This window comes from Hemibagrus wyckioides, linkage group LG29 (genome assembly GCF_019097595.1).
Source record: "Hemibagrus wyckioides isolate EC202008001 linkage group LG29, SWU_Hwy_1.0, whole genome shotgun sequence".
Lineage (NCBI taxonomy): Eukaryota > Metazoa > Chordata > Actinopteri > Siluriformes > Bagridae > Hemibagrus > Hemibagrus wyckioides.
Window position 1 is genome coordinate 12,178,895 of NC_080738.1, and position 21,731 is coordinate 12,200,625.

General features: G+C 36.4%; 2 protein-coding genes across 2 annotated transcripts; one reads left to right on the plus strand and one right to left on the minus strand.

The window, feature by feature from the left end:
- Positions 1–1,203: 1,203 nt before the first annotated feature.
- Positions 1,204–8,150, plus strand: LOC131349349 (putative C-type lectin domain family 20 member A). Its single transcript, XM_058384958.1, has 6 exons — positions 1,204–1,249; positions 1,636–1,685; positions 6,024–6,388; positions 7,244–7,576; positions 7,667–7,755; positions 7,912–8,150. Exons 3-6 carry the CDS (start codon positions 6,271–6,273, stop codon positions 7,993–7,995), a joined length of 624 nt encoding a protein of 207 aa, XP_058240941.1. The 5' UTR covers positions 1,204–1,249; positions 1,636–1,685; positions 6,024–6,270; the 3' UTR covers positions 7,996–8,150.
- A 1,572-nt stretch (positions 8,151–9,722) lies between these two features.
- LOC131349117 (putative C-type lectin domain family 20 member A) lies at positions 9,723–13,778 on the minus strand. The gene is made up of 6 exons (XM_058384511.1): positions 13,699–13,778; positions 13,258–13,307; positions 11,980–12,345; positions 10,777–11,109; positions 10,598–10,686; positions 9,723–10,441 (listed from the first exon to the last, which is right to left on the minus strand). The coding sequence occupies exons 2-6, from the start codon at positions 13,292–13,294 to the stop codon at positions 10,358–10,360; spliced, it is 909 nt and encodes a 302-aa protein (XP_058240494.1). The 5' UTR covers positions 13,295–13,307; positions 13,699–13,778; the 3' UTR covers positions 9,723–10,357.
- Positions 13,779–21,731: the final 7,953 nt, after the last annotated feature.

A 21,731-nucleotide genomic window follows, 5' to 3' on the forward strand; every position in this document is an offset into this window, starting at 1 on the left:
GAAAGGTCAATGCAAAACATCAATACAAAGTCTAAGCAAAAATCTAAAGTCAAAGCAATGCAAATTATTCACTGGGCTTTTGAATGTTCAGATCAAGAGTCATGATTTGTCCACTTTTTATTTCACTTTAATTTCGCTAGTAATATTCCATTAGGGATTATATTACATCTTCTTGTATATCTTTGCTCAGTGTGTACTTGCTAATATCTGTTAAAAATAAAACTTTTAAATGCATTCTGAATGTGTGTATAATTTGGATTTAAAAATGGATTAATTAACAGAAAATGCTATACTACTATACATCAAATTAATTTAAATCAAAATCAGCCATAATATTAAATTCATCTGTTTAACCACCAAACAACTCATTGAAGAATGGACTCCACAACACCGCTGTAGGTGTGTGACTGGCACCACAACATCAGCATTCTGTAAGTTTCAAGATCCTAACATCACACATGCACATCTCAGAGATGCCCTATCTGATTGAGATCTGAGGTATTTGGAGTCCAAGTCAACATGTTAAACTCTTTATCATGGTCCTCAAACCATTCCTAAACAATGTTTCCAGTGTGGCAGGGTGCATTGTCCTGCTGAAAGAGGCCACTACCAAAAAGTCCAATACTATTACCATAAAGTGTTGTTATTATATTAGCAGAATATTGCCCAGAGCATCAAACTGCCTCTGCCGACTTGCCTTCTGCCCATAGTGCATCCTGCTGCCATTTCTTTAGGTTAGCAACACACATGAGCCCAGTCATACCTTGCCATACACAGAGGCAATGTGGCGTTGTGTGTTCTGACACCTTTTTATCAAAGCCAGGACATTATTTACTTTGCTGCTTTAGAGTGCACCCACTGACAGAGATCTTAAATTCACCAAAAGATCTAATAACTCCTTAGACTACATAAATGAAACTGCAGAGATTTGAAAAAGATTTCATTTATGAAGCTTGTATAATGCACATTAAGATCTGGCCACTTAAGATTTTGGCAGTATCTGCATGAAATGCATCACAAAAAATTTAAGACATTAGGAAATTCATTCACTTACTAGCTAGGCTATTTAGCTATTTAATTCAGTTGGACATTTAAATTATATATATAATTAAATTTCGGCACTGTCACATGGAAGATGTTTTGCATGAGAGACTTCTCCCTTATATAAGATGAGCTAAACTTGTCAATGACTGTAAGAAGTGCTGACGATTCAGGGGTCCAGTTTAAATTTTCCTTAGAACACTTCGCAGTAAGTGAACATATTTTATACTTTTCCTTTTTTTAAACTGTAATATTTTATCAGTCAGTGGATTCATTTGACCAATACAGACAATTGTTATCTTTAATGAAAACAGAGCAAAGGTGCTGGAAACAACTTAGAACATTTTTGTTATTCTGTCTTATGTGAAACCCATTTGAGTGGTGTTTGGTATCATTGTATTATAGCTTAAAAAGAGATTGAGCTATGGTATGGGCCCATACAAATTTAACATGGTACAGCTGAAACATACTTGTTTTGTCTAAATGCATACATGCAACTGTGATGTTTTAAAATTACCATCTGCATTGCTGGTACTACTTTTTCTCAATACTACGATTTCTCACAGATTTATTTCCTTTACCTTATTTCCTCAGTACCACATCAGGCATGGGGAATCACGTGTTTCAGCTTCTGTCTCTCACAGGTTGGAACTCATACCATTTTGCTAGACAGACAACACAACCAAACAGGTTTATTAAATCTGACTTGTCATTTAACTAAGTTTAAAAAAAACATCAAAAATAGAAAGACATGCTTGTCTGTGATCAGCTGTAATTAATTGGCTCAACATTAACAACAAGCCTTGCTTATGTGAAAACATATATAAAGCCCAATATGTTTTGAAAAGACTAAAACTGTCTCATTTATCAGCAACTTTTGCCAAATCATCTTCTTTTAATGCTGTACAACAATTTAGCCAGCACATGAGAGGTTCTCAGCCTCAGTCCCTGGGACACTTAAAAACAGTATCCCTGTATTTGTTTGGTGTCCATGATTTCCTGGGTATCTTTCCCCTCTGTTGTCCTGTCAAACTAATTTCTTTCACTTCATTTAATTCACACTTAAATTCTTCTGTAATTTGTCACCATATTTTAGCCATTTTACACTGAAAAAAATAATCCTTTGAATTTACTTGATTTTATGTGTACATCGGTCCCACATTATCAAATTGTGGCCAAATTACACAATTTTTGCTTGTTAAACCAAAATATTTAATTCATGTTAGACTAGTGTAAAAGAATCATGTCGACTTAAGATAATTTTTATAATTTACTGTAATAGCAATTAATTCTGTAATTTTAATGTATTTTAATCATGTCCATGATACTCTATTATCACTGACAAGTCTAACATAATTTCTTAATGGCAACATTATTCAAATGTATAATGTAAATTAACAGTAAGTTCATTATGTCCCTGACACATAGTAAACAATATATAGGTTTCAGGTTTTAGTGTGTGCAAATAGAAAATAATCAATGGAAAATACTAAGGAGCTCTGACAAAAAAGAACCAGGGCTTTATACAAACAAGCTATATTGAGCATTAAGTTTGCAAATCATACATTTCCGTCAGGCCAAGTATAACGTAATGTCACAGCCAAATGCAAGTGTGAAGTGTTACAAAGTGAATTCTGAAGAAAAATTATTTCACTGAAATAAACCAAACATGGCATCACAAGTGAATATGGCAAAAAAGGGGCACTGTTATAAAGGTTACATTAGAACTCAATGACTTCAAAAAAGAAAACATTGTAAACTTACAGGGAATTCACAAAAAAGTGCAAATCATATAGCAATGCCTTTAAGAACAGTTTAAGGGTTTATGAAATGTTTACCTCCATCAAGTTGTGTTAAAGTTCAGACTCTGTAACTCTTTTATTGAACTAGTCTGTTTTTGAGAGTTTGTGTTTTGTTAGAAGTTTACCTCCATCCAGTTCCATAAAAATCTTTTGGACAACCTCAAAGGTGTAGCGAAGTTTGGCAGGGTAGCTGAGATTTAGAGCATACATCAGTCCGAACAGAATAGCCACAGCTAATGATGCATTATCGAGACACTGCAACACCTTGATGCCTTCAAGTACAATTCCAATGTCATTTGGTTCATCATTTGAAGCATATTCTTTGAGAACATAAATTCCAACAGTGGTGTCTTCAATGGCCTCCTTGATGGCATCTTCATCCATGCCCTGTACAAAACAGACAAGATTTCATGTAAAACTCAATGGAGTCCAAAAACCTGTCTCAGATTAAGCAGCACCAAATCAAAGTGACCTATTGTGAAATTTTATATATCATACATGGCAGACTTACTTTTTATGCAGCAATCTGTTGTGAGAGCAGTGTGGAGAAAAAAAAGAAGAAGAGATGTCTCAAGTAAGTAGGTCCACTGAAAATTTAAAAGGGCCTACTGGACAATTGGAAGAAGACTGGAGACTGTGTGATGTGATGGTGCAACAAGTGCATTAGACTGCTTTGTTCTTTGTGAGGACATTTAAGGTCCATATGTAAAACAAAGTGTGACAGGAGCACCTTCTTTATTGAAAGTAATTATAAATAAAGTACTTGTCCTTCTCAACCAGCCAATTGAAAGTAATGTTTCAAATTTATTAAGCCATTTTAACCGGCAACCAATAAACAATACTGATTTTGCAAGGTGTAAAACATACATAAAGTATGTAACATACACTATATTGCCAAAAGTATTCACTCACCTGCCTTGACTCGCATATGAACTTAAGTGACATCCCGTTCCTAACCCATAGGGTTCAATATGACGTCGGTCCACCCTTTGCAGCTATAACAGCTTCAACTCTTCTGGGAAGGCTGTCCACAAGGTTTAGGAGTGTGTTTATGGGAATTTTTGACCATTCTTCCAGAAACGCATTTGTGAGGTCACACACTGATGTTGGACGAGAAGGCCTGGCTCTCAGTCTCCGCTCTAATTCATCCCAAAGGTGTTCTATCGGGTTGAGGTCAGGACTCTGTGCAGGCCAGTCAAGTTCATCCACACCAGACTCTGTCATCCATGTCTTTATGGACCTTGCTTTGTGCACTGGTGCACAGTCATGTTGGAAGAGGAAGGGGCCAGCTCCAAACTGTTCCCACAAAGTTAGGAGCATGGAATTGTCCAAAATGTCTTGGTATGCTGAAGCATTCAGAGTTCCTTTCACTGGAACTAAGGGGCCAAGCCCAGCTCCTGAAAAACAACCCCACACCATAATCCCCCCTCCACCAAACTTTACACTTGGCACAATGCAGTCAGACAAGTACCGTTCTCCTGGCAACCGCCAAACCCAGACTCGTCCATCAGATTGCCAGATGGAGAAGCGCGATTCGTCACTCCAGAGAATGCGTCTCCACTGCTCTAGAGTCCAGTGGCGGCGTGCTTTACACCACTGCATCCGACTCAATCCGACTGCATCCATAGCTCAAGTATTTAAATGTCCAAAAGTCACAAAGTGCAGATGCATAAGAAAAGCAACAGTACTTACCACTATGCCTTTGAATGTGTTTACTGTGCAAATAGCAAGATGGATCTGTGAAAGAAAAAATATTATCATTGAGGTGAGCTCAGTGATTTACCTCAATAAACTGAAGACCACTCGCAAATATAACAACAAAGATGCAACAGACATTGAAGTACATTCTGCACTGTGGCCATCATCAACCTCAATGGCACACTGAAGTCTAGTCTGCTTCACTCAAACTCATGCTTCAGACTCGGTTCACACAACCATAAGCATCAGCTTGAATCTAGCTGCATATCCGCACTCCAACAGGGACGACGGTCAGTTTCCCATGTACTTACACATTAAGGAGGCCGAGCGATGGCTGCTCTGCTTAGGCTGCGAGTATATTTAAGCACCCTTAACATTAGCAGCCTGTTTGTTAACCTAAGTCTAAACTTGCTAGCTAGCTAATTGTTAGCATCAGCTACATGTTAGTTAACTAGCATATCACACACACATCGGCAGATGTTGCAAATGTTAATTACAGAAAACAAAAAACAAGCGTGCATCTCATTTAGCAATGATGTTAATTTGCGCCAAAATGACTGTACATACTGAATAAATCGTTTCATCCCTAGCACAATCCAGACCTACATAAAACATAAAACTGCCGGAGAAATATGCCACCTATAAGTTGATATTATTAAGGCACAGTACTTTAATTTGCATTTTGATTAATTTCACAATTAGATGATAAAGGATTTGATCTTACCTTTCCATGTGCGCGCTCATCAATGGCTTGCCTCAGGTGTCTTCTTTACGTTATTTCAAATCCTCATCTTGGGACGTGTTATCGCAATAAAGTTAATCATTTTCCAGGAAGCGCGTGGGTACTTGATTGTTTCTTGTTATTTTGACAAAATCGAATCAAGTGAAAGCTAAGCAGTTGAATTTCAAGCAAATCTTACGTGATTTTTTCATGTTAATTTTGTAAACATTAAATTATATAGTATAAAACATACGTTGCACTTAAGTAAATGCAACAGCCAGCAAAATTCCTTTTTTTCAGTGTAGCTGCTGTTGCACTGCTAAATCTATATTTGTGGCCTAGACATGAGTAATAAATAAATAAATAAATAGATAACGCATCATTTAATTACTTTATGGCTCTCTTGGGAGCTTTACCTTTTATGGGATTTTGTGTGCATCAGTAAATGAAAATGAGCTATGCTGGGAGCATGCTTTACATTATGGGTGATACAAAAGCAAGTATGAAGGAAATTGACATTTCTGAAAATTTGTAAATCTGGTTCAGCCTGGCTTATGCAACCATACAGTATATACAGAATTTTAATAAAACATTGGTAAAATGATTGATAAATGGCCCAATGCCACAAGTAAAACTGTGTTTAATATTTGTGTCACTTTAATATAAAAGTTAAAATTCTTCCACACTGAATAAAGAAGTTGACAGATCTCTTTTTAACAGATTTAGTATAACTAAATCTTCATCTAATTTGTCATCTACAGAAGTCATCCTTCTCGTCTTGTCTGTACCCTATAAGTACACCCTAGTCCGTCAGGGGAAAAATTGGAATGATGCTCGGACTTACTGCCAAGCCAATTACATTGACCTGGCTATTGCTGGAGACACTAAAGACATGGTCAAGCTTCAAAACGGGGCACAGAAGCAACAATTCACTTCCAGTGCTTGGATTGGCTATTACAATGATGTTAATAGCTGGCGCTGGTCCCTGGGAAACCAGTCACAGGAGATATGACAGATTGGTATGCCGGTGACCCTACCTATAAAGTGGAAGATTGTGCTGCTCTGCATTCTCAGTGTTGGTTTGATATTTCATGTTCAGCAACACTTGCCGCTGTGTGCTTTGATGGTGAGAACCAATATTTTCACACTTAGTAGATCATTTAGTAGGAAATTGTGGCTGTAATCAGGTGTTTTAGTACCAAAAATGTTAAATAAATAAAAAAAAATTTCCTGAAATTTCTCATTGCAGGGTAGACATTCTTCATAGTAACCATAGTATGGCCTATGGTCTATAGTGATGATGGCCAAGGTCTAGCAGAGGTCATGGTTTAGCCTAACTGGCTGGAAATTACCTAAATAGTTAGACTTGGCATGGACTAAGCATCAAGTGATTAATATCATTGTAAAAAATGAGACATTTGAGTAGAACATAAAAGTTTTGATGCTTTGGCAGATGACCATGATTGGTGATATTGAGTTTGACCACTTTGTGTTTATTGTTCCCTAGGAATCTATGATTCATCTTTGACATAATTTACATAAAGCCTGTATTTCTCAGATTTTAATGTTTGGAATTTGTATTAGGGTTCTAAAATTTATAGATGTAAAAGATGAAAGGGAAAAGATGGCTTTATGTCAGCAGTATTTATTGCAAACTGTGTTAAACATTAATTTCTGACTTTATCTAAATCCTCTCAGATTGTATGCACAAATGCATAAGAAAAAAATTCTGAAAATCTCATAGTTCAAAAATTATACATTTGTGTAATTCAGATGTGCTGATAATGTACAAAATACTCTCATTTTAAAATCTTCACATGTATGTGTAAAACATGAGTTAAATAATCATAATGTAAAGGGTTTAACCTGTATGATGTCTGGCAAATTAATAAATGTCAATGAAATGATTTTTAATTAAGCAACCTGTATATTTTTTTTATTTTTAAAGCATTGATTAATCATGTGATCTTAATTTTGACAGCCAAGAACACTGGGTCTAGCAGATACATTGTTATTTCTACTACTATGACATTTAATGATGCTCAGAGTTACTGCAGACAACATTACACAGACCTGACCAATGTTACAACGGTAGAGGAAAATACAATTATAAAAGGAAAAGTTACTGGAAGTTCTTGGATTGGTCTGTTCAGAGACATCTGGATGTGGGTAGACAAGAGTAACTTCTCTGCCTTTGGTTGGTTGAGAGGATCACCGTGGGGTGTTGGGCAAAATGATAATTGTGGTTCTATTGTTAATGGCCTTGTTGATGCTGCACTATGCTCTGATATACTGCCTTTCTACTGCCTCAGAGGTAAGCTAAAGTCCTATTCAGAGCCATATAATTCACCAATTTAATGGCTTTTACATACAAGTTTATGTACATGTGCATTTCTGTCCTTAGAATTTACAAAAAAACAAATCATAAGAATAAAGATTAGATCAAATCAGGATGTGAACGATCCTGCAGTGAAGGCAGCAATCTTACAGAAGGTGTGACAAATCCTCAGTCCTCTAATATACAAGCTTAAAGCATGTGCAATGCAGTGCTTTGTTGTAATTATAATAATTTGTTGTATTCAGTCTCATAAGATTTTAGTGTCTATATCCCGCTTTATATAGTAATAAATGCCACATTTTGTTTTTCAGATCAAGCAAAAACTGGAGGAACATGGGATATCAAATAACTCCACAATAAAATGGAGAGAGCAACCAGATGGCATGGTGTTTTAAAAGATAAAAGTATCTAAGGCCAATCAAATATGTATAAACTAATTCTATTAATTTAAGCATTCTTTTTTAAAGATAGAAATTGAACAGACCTTAAACTTCAGTGCTTTTTAGACTGCAATTCTACATAAAACAATCATAATCATCTTTAATTAGTAGATTTAGCTAAGCTTTAAACACACATTTTATTTTTCATGAGCATCAATGTTTAATGTGCTTTTATAGAGATGTTACATTTATTGATGATTAACTAAACTTGTATATATTATTTAATAACACCTGCTGTTAATTACTCTCTTAGTAATTGTGGAAGTAAGATGGATGTAATTCTTTTTTCCCACCTGGATTCTGAATGTTAGTTTACTTTTTGGGAAAATTGACTACATATTGAAATCTGTTATGTTTTTTTGTTGTTGTTTTTAACACAATTGTTATTTAGGCTCTGAAAATCTTAATATACAAATATGTGTTAGGTATAAATTTAATAATTAAATGTGTGTGGAGATCTTATTTTGCAGTAACTACAGTGAAAATTGTGTATATGTAGTTTATGGTTATAAACACTTTTATCTATCAGTGAATTTACACTTCGGAATATTGATGCAATCTTAATTCAATAAATATGTGTATATCCATCTTTGGCTATGTGCTTGCATTATATGCAGTCATACATGACCAAGCATCTCTATGCTTATAGTGAATGGTTTATGGAGAAAATTGAACAATTAGCTTAACAGCACTGGATATATCCAATGATTTGAGGCTCAAGCAGAGACTATACACTTTGATAAGTTTATAAATATTTGATATGGGGTTACAAATTTCTGACTATTATCCTATTTCACATTATTATCTACAATCACCAAAGAATCAGAGAAAACCAAAATAGTCAAATATTTATAAATAGTGAAAAATATTATAAATATTTTATATAAATAGTGAAATATTATAAATCATTTCAATAAGGTGATGGATGATCCAGCATTAAGGCACTTCCTTCTTTCTCTCTGAGGGATCTTCCTTCTGTGTCCTCTGGTGGTGAAAACACAAAATGACACAGAGCCCATTGTACTAGAGAAGTGTTTAGTAGTGTGTGACTCCACAAATTATTACCACAGCTCAGACATTTAAAAGTATGAAGGACAAAAGAAAGATTTTGTCAGCAGTAGAAGGGAAAGTCGTTATGTAAAATTATTATGAAGTCCTCTGCACTCTTCAGATCAGACCTTCCCTTACACGGCTGGGTTTGTGTGCACAGGCCATGTTTATGTTCTGCTCCTCCCTGTGGAAGCTAGGGCCTGGCCAGGAATGGCTGGTGGAAGCCACTGTCTCCTAAATGCTACGAGGGACCAGTTGCTTGAACACTGCTGACTAACTAATACCTGATGACGACGTGTTAAATTCTTCGCCGTATAGACCGGGGGTGAAATCTGGGCATCCGATAATTCAAATTCAAATTTTATTTGTCACATACAAAATCATACACAGTACGAAATGCAGTGAAATGCTTTTTACGACTGTCCTACATTTGAAGAAAGAATTTAAAGTGTGTACATATATATATATATATATATATAAAGGAAAAATAAAAACTAACATAATAGACATTAAAGACATGATAAATTATGAAAAACACCAATATTTATGTAAAGCCAATTGTGTATCAGATATACATACATATACATACATATTTAAAATAAATCCCTAAACAAGAAACATTGAATAAAAAGGTGTGTCCAAACTTTTGACTGGTAGTGTACATATACACAATTTTCTCTGTAGTTACTGTTAGGTACTGCAAAAAAAACCCCAACTTATTAAACTTATACCTAACACATATTTGTATAACGCCTGAGGCACAGGCTCCCCATGACCAGAAGATAGATTGGATAAGCAGTACAGACAATGAAATGAAAATGAAAAAACATATTTGTATATTAAGATTTTCAGAGCCTAAATAACAATTGTGTTAAAAACAAAAAAACATAACAGATTTCAATCCCAAAAATTAAACTAACATTCAGAATCCAGGTGGGAAAAAAGAATTACACCCATCTTTCTTCCACAATTATTAAGAGGGTAATTAACAGCAGGTGTTATTAAATAATATATACAAGTTTAGTTAATCATCAGTAAATGTAACATCTCTATGAAAGCACATTAAACATTGATTCTCATGAAAGATAAAATGCTTGTTTAAAGCTTAAATCTACTAATTAAAGATGATTATGATTGTTTTATGTAGAATTGCAGTCTAAAAAGCACTGAAGTTTAAGGTCTGTTCAATTCTATCTTTAAAAAAGAATGCTTAGTTAATGCTAAATTAGTTTATACATATTTGATTGGCCTTAGATACTTTTATCTTTTAAAACACCATGCCATCTGGTTGCTCTCTCCATTTTATTGTGGAGTTATTTGATATCCCATGTTCCTCCAGTTTTTGCTTGATCTGAAAAACAAAATGTGGCATTTATTACTATATAAAGCAGGATATGGACACTAAAGTCTTATGAGACTGAATACAACAAATTATTACAATTACAACAAAGCACTGCATTGCACATGCTTTAAGCTTGTATATTAGAGGACTGAGGATTTGTCACACCTTCTGTAAGATTGCTGCCTTCACTGCAGGATCGTTCACATCCTGATTTGATCTAATCTTTATTCTTATGATTTGTTTTTTTGTAAATTCTAAGGACAGAAATGCACATGTACATAAACTTGTATGTAAAAGCCATTAAATTGGTGAATTATATGGCTCTGAATAAGACTTTAGCTTACCTCGGAGGCAGTAGAAAGGCAGTATATCAGAGCATAGTGCAGCATCAACAAGGCCATTAACAATAGTACCACAATTATCATTTCGCCCAACATCCCACGGTGATCCTCTCAACCAACCAAAGGCAGAGAAGTTACTCTTGTCTACCCACATCCAGATGTCTCTGAACAGACCAATCCAAGAACTTCCAGTAACTTTTCCTTTTATAATTGTATTTTCCTCTACCGTTGTAACATTGGTCAGGTCTGTGTAATGTTGTCTGCAGTAACTCTGAGCATCATTAAATGTCATAGTAGTAGAAATAACAATGTATCTGCTAGACCCAGTGTTCTTGGCTGTCAAAATTAAGATCACATGATTAATTAATGCTTTAAAAATAAAAATAATATACAGGTTGCTTAATTAAAAAACATTTTATTGACATTTATTAATTTGCCAGACATCATACAGGTTAAACCCTTTACATTATGATTATTTAACTCATGTTTTACACATACATGTGAAGATTTTAAAATGAGAGTATTTTGTACATTATCAGCACATCTGAATTACACAAATGTATAATTTTTCTTATGAACTGTGAGATTTTCAGAATTTTTTTCTTATGCATTTGTGCATACAATCTGAGAGGATTTAGATAAAGTCAGAAATTAATGTTTTTAACACAGTTTGCAATAAATACTGCTGACATAAAGCCATCTTTTCCCTTTCATCTTTTTGGATTTTACATCTATAAATTTTAGAACCCTAATACAAATTCCAAACATTAAAATCTGAGAAATACAGGCTTTATGTAAATTATGTCAAAGATGAATCATAGATTCCTAGGCAACAATAAACACAAAGTGGTCAAACTCAATATCACCAATCATGGTCATCTGCCAAAGCATCAAAACTTTTATGTTCTACTCAAATGTCTCATTTTCTACAGTGATATTAAGCACTTGATGCTTAGTCCATGCCAAGTCTAACTATTTAGGTAATTTCCAGCCAGTTAGGCTAAACCATGACCTCTGCTAGACCTTGGCCATCATCACTATAGACCATAGGCCATACTATGGTTACTATGAAGAATGTCTACCCTGCAATGAGAAATTTCAGGAATTTTTTTTTAATTTATTTAACATTTTTGGTACTAAAACACCTGATTACAGCCACAATTTCCTACTAAATGATCTACTAAGTGTGAAAATATTGGTTCTCACCATCAAAGCACACAGCGGCAAGTGTTGCTGAACATGAAATATCAAACCAACACTGAGAATGCAGAGCAGCACAATCTTCCACTTTATAGGTAGGCTCACTGGCACACCAATCTGTCATGTCTCCAAGTGACTGGTTTCCCAGGGACCAGCGCCAGCTATTAACATCATTGTAATAGCCAATCCAAGCACTGGAAGTGAATTGTTGCTTCTGTGCCTCATTTTGAAGCTTGACAATGTCTTTAGTGTCTCCAGCAATAGCCAGGTCAATGTAATTGGCTTGGCAGTAAGTCCGAGCATCATTCCAATTTTTCCCCTGACGGACTAGGGTGTATTTATAAGGCACAGACAAGACGAGAAGGAAGACTTCTGTAGATGACAAATTAGATGAAGATTTAGTTACACTAAATCTGTTAAAAAGAGATCTGTCAACTTCTTTATTCAATGTGGAAGAATTTTAACTTTTATATTAAAGTGACACAAATATTAAACACAGTTTTACTTGTGGCATTGGGCCATTTATCAATCATTTTACCAATGTTTTATTAAAATTCTGTATATACTGTATGGTTGCATAAGCCAGGCTGAACCAGATTTACAAATTTTCAGAAATGTCAATTTCCTTCATACTTGCTTTTGTATCACCCATAATGTAAAGCATGCTCCCAGCATAGCTCATTTTCATTTACTGATGCACACAAAATCCCATAAAAGGTAAAGCTCCCAAGAGAGCCGTAAAGTAATTAAATGATGTGTTATTTATTTATTTATTACTCGTGTCTAGGCCACAAATATAGATTTAGCAGTGCAACAGCAGCTAAAATGGCTAAAATATGGCGACAAATTACAATTTAAGAATTTAAGTGTGAATTAAATGAAGTGAAAGAAATTAGTTTGACAGGACAACAGAGGGGAAAGATACCCAGGAAATCATGGACACCAAACAAATACAGGGATACTGTTTTTAAGTGTCCCAGGGACTGAGGCTGAAAACCTCTCATGTGCTGGCTAAATTGTTGCACAGCATTAAAAGAAGATGATTTGGCAAAAGTTGCTGATAAATGAGACAGTTTTAGTCTTTTCAAAACATATTGGGCTTTATATATGTTTTCACATAAGCAAGGCTTGTTGTTAATGTTGAGCCAATTAATTACAGCTGATCACAGACAAGCATGTCTTTCTATTTTTGATGTTTTTTTTAAACTTAGTTAAATGACAAGTCAGATTTAATAAACCTGTTTGGTTGTGTTGTCTGTCTAGCAAAATGGTATGAGTTCAAACCTGTGAGAGACAGAAGCTGAAACACGCGATTCCCCATGCCTGATGTGGTACTGAGGAAATAAGGTAAAGGAAATAAATCTGTGAGAAATCGTAGTTTTGAGAAAAAGTAGTAACTGCAGTGCAGATGGCAATGTGAAGACACCATAGTTGCATGTATGCATTTAGACAAAACAAGTATGTTTCAGCTGTACCATGTTAAATTTGTATGGGCTATCCCATACCTTAGCTCAATCTCTTTTTAAGCTATAATACAATGATACCAAACACCACTGAAATGGGTTTCACATAAGACAGAATAACAAAAATGTTCTAAGTTGTTTCCAGCACCTTTGCTCTGTTTTCATTAAAGATAACAAATGTCTGTATTGGTCAAATGAATCCACTGACGGATAAAATATTATAGTTTAAAAAAAATGAAAAGTATAAAATATGTTCACTTACTGCGAAGTCTTCTAAGGAAAATTTAAAATAGACCTCTGAATCGTCAGCACTTCTTACAGTCATTGACAAGTTTAGCTTGTATTATATAAGGGAGAAGTCTCTCATGCAAAACATCTTCCATTCTTCACCATGTGACAGTGCCACAAGTAATTTAAATGTCTATCTCAATTAAATAGCTAAATAGCTTAGCTAGTAAGTGAATGAATTTCCTAATGATGGATTTCATGCAGTTACTGCAAAAATCTTAAATGGCCAGATCTTAATGTGCATTATACCAGCTTCATAAATGAAACCTCTGCAGTTTCATTTATGTAGTCTAAGGAGTTATTAGATCTTTTGGGGAATTTAAGATCTCTGTCAGTGGGTGCACTCTAAAGCGGCAAAGTAAATAATGTCCTGGCTTTGATAAAAAGGTGTCAGAACACACAACGCCACACGGCCTTCTATGGCTTCTATGGCATATGACTGGCCTCATGTGTGTTGCTAACCTAAAGAAATGGCAGCAGGATGCACTATGGGCAGAAGACAAGTCGGCAGAGGCAGTTTGATGCTCTGGACAATATTCTGCTAATATAATAACAACACTTCTACTTTTTGGTAGTGGCCTCTTTCAGCAGGACAATGCACCCTGCCACACTGGAAACATTGTTTAGGAATGGTTTGAGGACCATGATAAAGAGTTTAACATGTTGACTTGGACTCCAAATACCTCAGATCTCAATCAGATAGGGCATCTCTGAGATGTGCATGTGTGATGTCAGGATCTTGAAACTTACAGAATGCTGATGTTGTGGTGCCAGTCACACACCTACAGCAGTGTTGTGGAGTCCATTCTTCAATGAGTTGTTTGGTGGTTAAACAGATGAATTTAATATTATGGCTGATTTTGATTTAAATTAATTTGATGTATAGTAGTATAGCATTTTCTGTTAATTAATCCATTTTTAAATCCAAATTATACAAACATTCAGAATGCATTTAAAAGTTTTATTTTTAACAGCTGTTAACAAGTACACACTGAGCAAAGATATACAAGAAGATGTAATATAATCCCTGATGGAATATTACTAGCGAAACTAAAGTGAAATAAAAAGTGGACAAATCATGACTCTTAATCTGAACATTCAAAAGCCCAGTGAATAATTTGCATTGCTTTGACTTTAGATTTTTGCTTAGACTTTGCATTGATGTTTTGCATTGACCTTTAATTAAACTGCACTATATCTGATAAGCCTATTGTAATAGGTCAAAATTTCCATTGATGGTGTAAATGAATTGCTTCATTCGTAAAATAAAATGTACTCAAACAAATATGTTGAAAATCTAATAAAATTATCTTTCAAATGGTGTAGGTTGTGTTTAAATAATTTTTTTTTTTTACCGATGTTGTAACCGGCTCTCTCACGGACACGGGTTTGAAGGGTATTTTCCATTCACAATACGCATACTGTTTATTGATTTATGCAAAATTAAATTAGGCTTATTAATCAGAGAAAAAAATGAGCAGTCAAATGCTTTTCCCGTTTCGTTGTATGGCAAAAATAAACTTTGGTATAATTATTCAGAGTTGACGTCAAATATTTCGAAAATCATTCCGAGTTTAAATAATGTTTAAACACTTTGAAAAAGATCACTGTGGTTGCTACTTAAAACATGGCTGAACATGATAAATGGTTGGCTCAATTCCTGTTACCATGTGTAGAGGAATATGTAGCTTGAATCAAAGGTGTGTCTGTTTGACCTTGAATTGAAAATTTGTCCTAACTCTCCTCTAAGCATCATTTGACAGGCAAATGCTTGGATGATGTTTTTCTCTGCACCATATCTTAAAACAAGGCAGGTGTAACATGGCAACATTTTAAACAAAAGGTTTGAAATTATGTTAAAGAGTTTTTTTCTGTATTTCTACAATTTATTATTACAACACAAAACAATCAATTGTTTTTGAATAAGTACAATCATAAAGGGTTGGCTCAAAGCCTGATAAATTCCTAACCATAGAGAACTGGATCATAGGGCCGACATGTTTGCATATACAGAACTATGCAAAAGTTTAAGGCAGGTGTGAAAAATGCTGTAAAGTAAGAATGCTTTCAAAATTAGAAGTAACAAAAGTTTATGTTTATTAATTAACAAAATGTAAAGTAAATGGACAGAAGAGAAATCCAAATTTTTCTAGGTACACTTGCACACAGTTTTTCAAGGAACTCAGCAGGTAGGTTGTTCCAAACATCTTGGAGAACTAACCACAGATCTTCTGTGGATATAAGATGCCTCATATCGTTCTGTCTCTTCATGTAATCCCAGACAGATTTGATGATATTAAGATCAAGGGCCAAACCATCACTTTCAGGACTCCTTGTTCTTCTATATCCTGAAGATAGTTCTTAATGGCATTGGTTGTTGTCCTGCTGCAGAATACATTTACGGCCAATCAGACACCACCCATGATGGTACAGCATAATGGATAAGTATCCATTATGCTGTAATATGTACGGCCACATATTTGCTATTTTTCTGCACCCCAGTTCCTATGTTTTTGTGGATAGTTGAGTTGCTTAGCCTTATTTCCATGTCAGAGGTATGTATTTTAGGCCGCAGTGGTCTTCTTTTATGGAGTCCACTTATGGACAAAATTTTATGGACAGTAGATGGGTGTTCCTGGGTCCCACTGGTTTCTACCAGTTCTGGTAATGGCACAGCTGGACATCTTCGGATGTCGAAGGGAAGATGTCTGATGTCTTTCATCTACTGCATTTTTCCATGGCTGACCACTTCAAGATTCAAAATTCAAGAAGCTTTATTGTCATTCCAACCACCTATAGCTGACGCAGTACATAGTGAAATGAAACACCGTTTCTCCAGGATCTGGTGCTACATAAACATACAACAACAAAGAGTTCAACACAAAAAAAAACAACACCACAGAGCTAGGACAGAAGTTTGTCTTAGCCACGTAAAGTGCACAGTGTGCAGCTAGGTGCAAACAGAGCATAGACAAGACAATAATAAAGTGCAAAAGACAATAAATAGACGACACAAAAAACAAAAGACAACACAAAAAACACAGGACACTTAGTGCCGAAAAAGAAAGAAAAGAACATGTGTAATGGAATGTAAGTGAAATAAAATAAGATAAAATGAAATGATATGAGATAAAAATATTGTGCAAAAATACACAGCAGCGGTTGAGGTAGTGCAAATAGAAATAAACATAAATATGACTATAGCAGCAGATGACAGGTAGAGGTAGTGCAATAAGTAATGAACAATATAAATTGTGTGTGCATGTCCACATAGTCAAGAGAGAGTGTGTGTGTATATGTGTGTGAAAGAGACAGAGAGTTATGTACAGTTCAGTCCTGAGTGAGAGTGTGTGTGTGTGTGTGAGAGAGTGTAGAACAGTTCAGTCCTGAGTGAGAGTGTGTGTGTGAGAGAGTGTAGAACAGTTCAGTCCTGAGTGAGAGTGTGTGTGAGAGTGTAGAACAGTTCAGTCCTGAGTGAGAGTGTGTGTGTGTGAGAGAGTGTAGAACAGTTCAGTCCTGAGTGAGAGTGTGTGTGTGTGTGTGTGAGAGAGTGTAGAACAGTTCAGTCCTGAGTGAGAGTGTGTGTGTGTGTGTGAGAGTGTAGAACAGTTCAGTCCTGGGTGTTAAGGAGCCTGATGGCTTGAGGAAAGAAACTGTTACACAGTCTGGTTGTGAGGACCCGAATGCTCCGGTACCTCTTTCCAGATGGCAGGAGGGTGAAGAGTGTGTGTGAGGGGTGTGTGGGGTCAGCCACAATGCTGTTAGCTTTGCGGATGCAGCGTGCGGTGTAAATGTCTGTGATAGAGGGAAGAGAGACTCAGATGATCTTTTCAGCTGTCCTCATTATCCGCTGAAGGGTCTTGCGATCCGAGACGGTGCAGTTCCCAAACCAGGCAGTGATGCAGCTGCTTAGGATGCTCTCGATGGTCCCTCTGTAGAACACAGTCAGGATGGGGGAAGGGAGATGGGCTTTCCTCAGCCTCCTCAGGAAGTAGAGGCGCTGCTGGGCTTTCTTGGTGATGGAGCTGGTGTTGAGTGACCAGGTGAAGTTCTCCGCCAGATGGACACCAAGGAATTTGGTGCTCTTGATGATCTCCACCGAGGATCCGTCGATGAACAGCGGAGAATGGTCACTCTGTGCTCTCCTGAAGTCAACAACCATCTCTTTAGTCTTGTTGACGTTCAGAGACAGGTTGTTGGCTCTGCAGCAGGCTGTTAGATGTTGCACCTCCTCTCTGTATGCTGACTCATTGTTCTTACTGATGAGACCCACCACGGTCGTGTCATCGGCGAACTTGACGATATGGTTGGATCTGTGCATTGCTGCACAGTCGTGAGTCAGCAGAATGAACAGCAATGGACTGAGCACACTGCGTCTTCAGCCCTCAACATTGCCAGTTTCTTTGTGCTCCTTCAAAATAGCTTGAACAGCACATCTTGAAACCCCAGTGTGCTTTGGAATCTTTGCTTGAGAGAGACCTTGCTGATGCAGTATAACTACCTTGTGTCTTGTTATTGTGCTCAGTCTTGCCATGGTGTATGAACTGTGACATGAAACTGTCTTCCACAACCTCAGCTTAGTAGCAGATTTAATCTCTTTCTCTCCCAGTTGTAAGCTTCCTACACTGTTTCAGTTAATGACTATGTTTCAACCTACATATGAAATTGATTATCATTAGAACCTGCTTGGTATAACAAGTTAATCATACACCTGACTCTGATCCTACAAAATCCCTAACTTTGGGAAAACAAAGTGTGCAATATGCTTGTCTGAAGCCAAAGGTAGTCACACCAGATATTGATTTAATTTAGGTTTTTCATTTGTTTGCTCACTTTGCATTTTATAAATTAAAAAATATATTTTTGAAAGCATTTTAACTTTATACCATTACTTCACACCTGTTTAAAACCTTTGCACAGTACTCTATTTAATAAGCAAATTTGAGATATTGACAATGTTAAGTCCTTTGAATAAAGGAAATAAGATTTAATCATTTACAGTGTTTAGATGGATTTGATCTAATCATTGGGTTTTTCACAAACCTGTAAAAACTGTTATTGCAGTAGATATCACCATGTACACAATGGCAGAAAATTCTTATTTGGCTCACCACAGGCATTGAAGTATATATAAAAAAAATATTAGAACATGGTGTTTTTCTGAAGAGTTTTTGTGCGGGCTGGACTGACCTTTGGTAAGCCTGTACCTGATTGTAGGAATCATATGGCAGTTCTTAACTAAAAAAAAATAAATACTGATATAATTACTGTTAAGGGGTTTGCAGTAGGATTCAAAAGCATTATAAAGTCTCATTCCTCCAAAAGTGAAAAGGAAGAAAACTGCTTTTAAAGATTCTATTCAAATGCTAAACAGGAATGATAGTTATTCATTTTTGGTATCCGCTTAATGGTGGTCATGATGGATCATGGGAACATGTCGGAGAAAAATAATATACCCAGCTTTGAATTATATACATAGCTTTAAAAGTAGCTTAAGAAATGTACTCAATGCTCTAAGCTCTGACTTAGCAATATTCTGCCTAAGAGTAGTGTGTATCTATCAAGAATTATTTAGCCATTGATTAAGTAGTTAGCTTTGATTAATAATAGCTATAATAATCAGATATAGCCTTTATGGCAATCATAGTCTTTATAATAATCATGCAGAATTATTAATGGCAGCATGCTAGCGTAATAACCACACTGGGACTGAAGAAACAGAAAAGAGGAGAGATTTATTGGAACATTAGGAGTTACAACTCAGTCAGCCAGCCTATCCAATGGGATCAGTGGGACCGGAGGGTCAGTTGTAGAAGACGGGATCTCGGGATCCTGAGGAGAAATTGGAGAGTAATCAGTGGGAGAAATTGGGGGCGAATAGTCAGGAGAAGACTGAGGAATATCATGAACACTGTAAGGCATAGGCACAAATTCAGGAGAAAGCTGGGGAATGTCAGGGGAATTAGGAGATGAAGAAGAGTCAGAGGAAGAATCATTAGAGGAGATCTCAACAGGGACATCCTCAGTCTGGACGCCTTGAGAGGTGGTGCGTGTCCAGTGCCAGTAGAAGGTCTGAGTAGACTGATCACAGGTTGTGGGGTGACATTGGGTGCTCTGATCAAGACAGACGGTATCTCTCACGATATGGTGAGCGAGGTAGGGAGACTCAGGAATAGAGGATTCAGATAGGTGTTCCAGTAAACCAGTAAGTTCAATGGCCAGACAGGATAGCTGATACTGGCGATAGCGTCGCAGAGCACCCCTGGGACTTCTCCGGAAGATAGCGCGGCGGGCTGACTGAGCTGGAAGGAAAAATGGGAAATGGGGAGAGATGAGTGAAGATGAGTGAAGTGCATATTGCGTGACTATGTAATTAGCAAAAGAGAGCGTGTACTAAGGCAAAAGGAACACAGTGTGGGGATTAGGCCAGGTCACTGTGACATGACAGTGATAGGCGGGTAGAGGAGACAATAGCATTGGAATACCAGCAACCAACAGTGATGAAAAGAGAAAAAGGATATGAGGCAGCTTAATGGCACAGCTTATTTTAAAAATAGTAAATAAAACTTAGATCAAGTAAGTAGAGGGAAAAATCATCATGACATAGAGGAAGAGAGCAAGGTACTTACACGTTGTTGTGGAGGGCAACGCGCGAGGTCAGGATGAGCCGAGGAAGCACCTTTGAGAGGTGACGGTCAAATGAAGTCAATAAGGAAGTGGCGCCTATAAGTAAGCGCCAATTTTTTTCTAAAATTGGTGACTTAGCCTAAAAATAAGGGGAATTAGGGAGGAGAAAATCAAGGCGTCATCAAGGGGAGGATGGTATTAATTTAGGGGCGGTATTGGGACAAATACGAAAATAATGGGAACTGGGAAACGTATGTAAAATAAGGAAGGAGGGACTAAAGTAGCCATACACTGAATATAATGGGAAATTGCTGGAAATATTTAAATTAGAGAAAAGGAGGTGCCACGGGGCGCCTGGGGTATAAGTAGAGGGGACTTTTTCGGGGTTTTTGGGAGACCAGCTGCTCTCTTCAGATATGCATGTTGTTGACTGCATTGCTGAATAAAGAAACCCGCTTCTTCTCATCTGTTGACTGAGATCTCTTTTATTTTGGCTAAGTTTTATAGTTTGTTGAGTTCATTGGGCAAGATTATGGAAAGCTAAGAGAAAAGATACAATCTAAAATTCCACCCTGTGATATGTCCACTCGGAGGGGGCTCTGAGTTCCGACAAACACACCATGAGTGAGATACCAGTCGGTGACAGGCTAACATGGACCAATCACTTACACCTATGGCCAATTTAGCCTAACCAGTACAACTACTAGCACATTTTTAGGATGATGGAGGATCCCAACCAGTAACCTGATGCAGAACTACATGCAGCACCACCAAACCACATTTCACCAAAAGCTCTGAATGAAACTTAACAAAATATTGGAATAACTAACTTATTAAAAAAATATTTCACTTTAATTTTTACTCTGGATATGAGTAGATTAAAGGGGTGAAATGAGTTCAGGTTTACGTAAGTGAATAAAAAATAGGCTACATCATGAATTGCAAATTTTTATTGACTCTTCTCTAAGCATCATTTGACAAACAAAATGCTTTAATGATGTAACAGGGCAGCATTTTAAACGAAAGGTTTGTTATTTAGAGTTTTCCCTGTATTTATATATTATTACACCAAAATTGTCATACATAATTATTGAGTTTAAACCTAGTCCAAGACTGGGACTAGCAATAATCAAGCTAAGACAAAAACCATAAAACTTTGAAATTTAAAACCTTTGTAGGGAACTGTGCTGGACACAGACACACACACAACTGAGAACTGCTTCAACAGAGAACTATACTGTGCTGGACACAGACTCACACACACACAAATTGTCCTGTTTGCATGCATATGTCACTTTACATTACACTTTACACTTTATATTGATCCTGTTTACATGTTAACTTTAATATTTGCACTCACTGTCAACACTATTCTTTTGC

Excerpts from the sequence above, each read along its gene's own strand:
- LOC131349349 (XM_058384958.1), top strand. The coding sequence starts at position 6,271 with ATGACAGATTGGTATGCCGGTGACCCTACCTATAAAGTGGAAGATTGT. Across the intron at positions 6,389-7,243 it reads TGCCGCTGTGTGCTTTGATG|CCAAGAACACTGGGTCTAGC; the intron begins GTGAGAACCAAT and ends TAATTTTGACAG. Across the intron at positions 7,577-7,666 it reads GCCTTTCTACTGCCTCAGAG|AATTTACAAAAAAACAAATC; the intron begins GTAAGCTAAAGT and ends TTCTGTCCTTAG.
- LOC131349117 (XM_058384511.1), bottom strand. The coding sequence starts at position 13,294 with ATGGGGAATCGCGTGTTTCAGCTTCTGTCTCTCACAG. Across the intron at positions 12,346-13,257 it reads TCAGCTTCTGTCTCTCACAG|AAGTCTTCCTTCTCGTCTTG; the intron begins GTTTGAACTCAT and ends TGTCATCTACAG. Across the intron at positions 10,442-10,597 it reads AGGCAGCAATCTTACAGAAG|ATCAAGCAAAAACTGGAGGA; the intron begins GTGTGACAAATC and ends TTTGTTTTTCAG.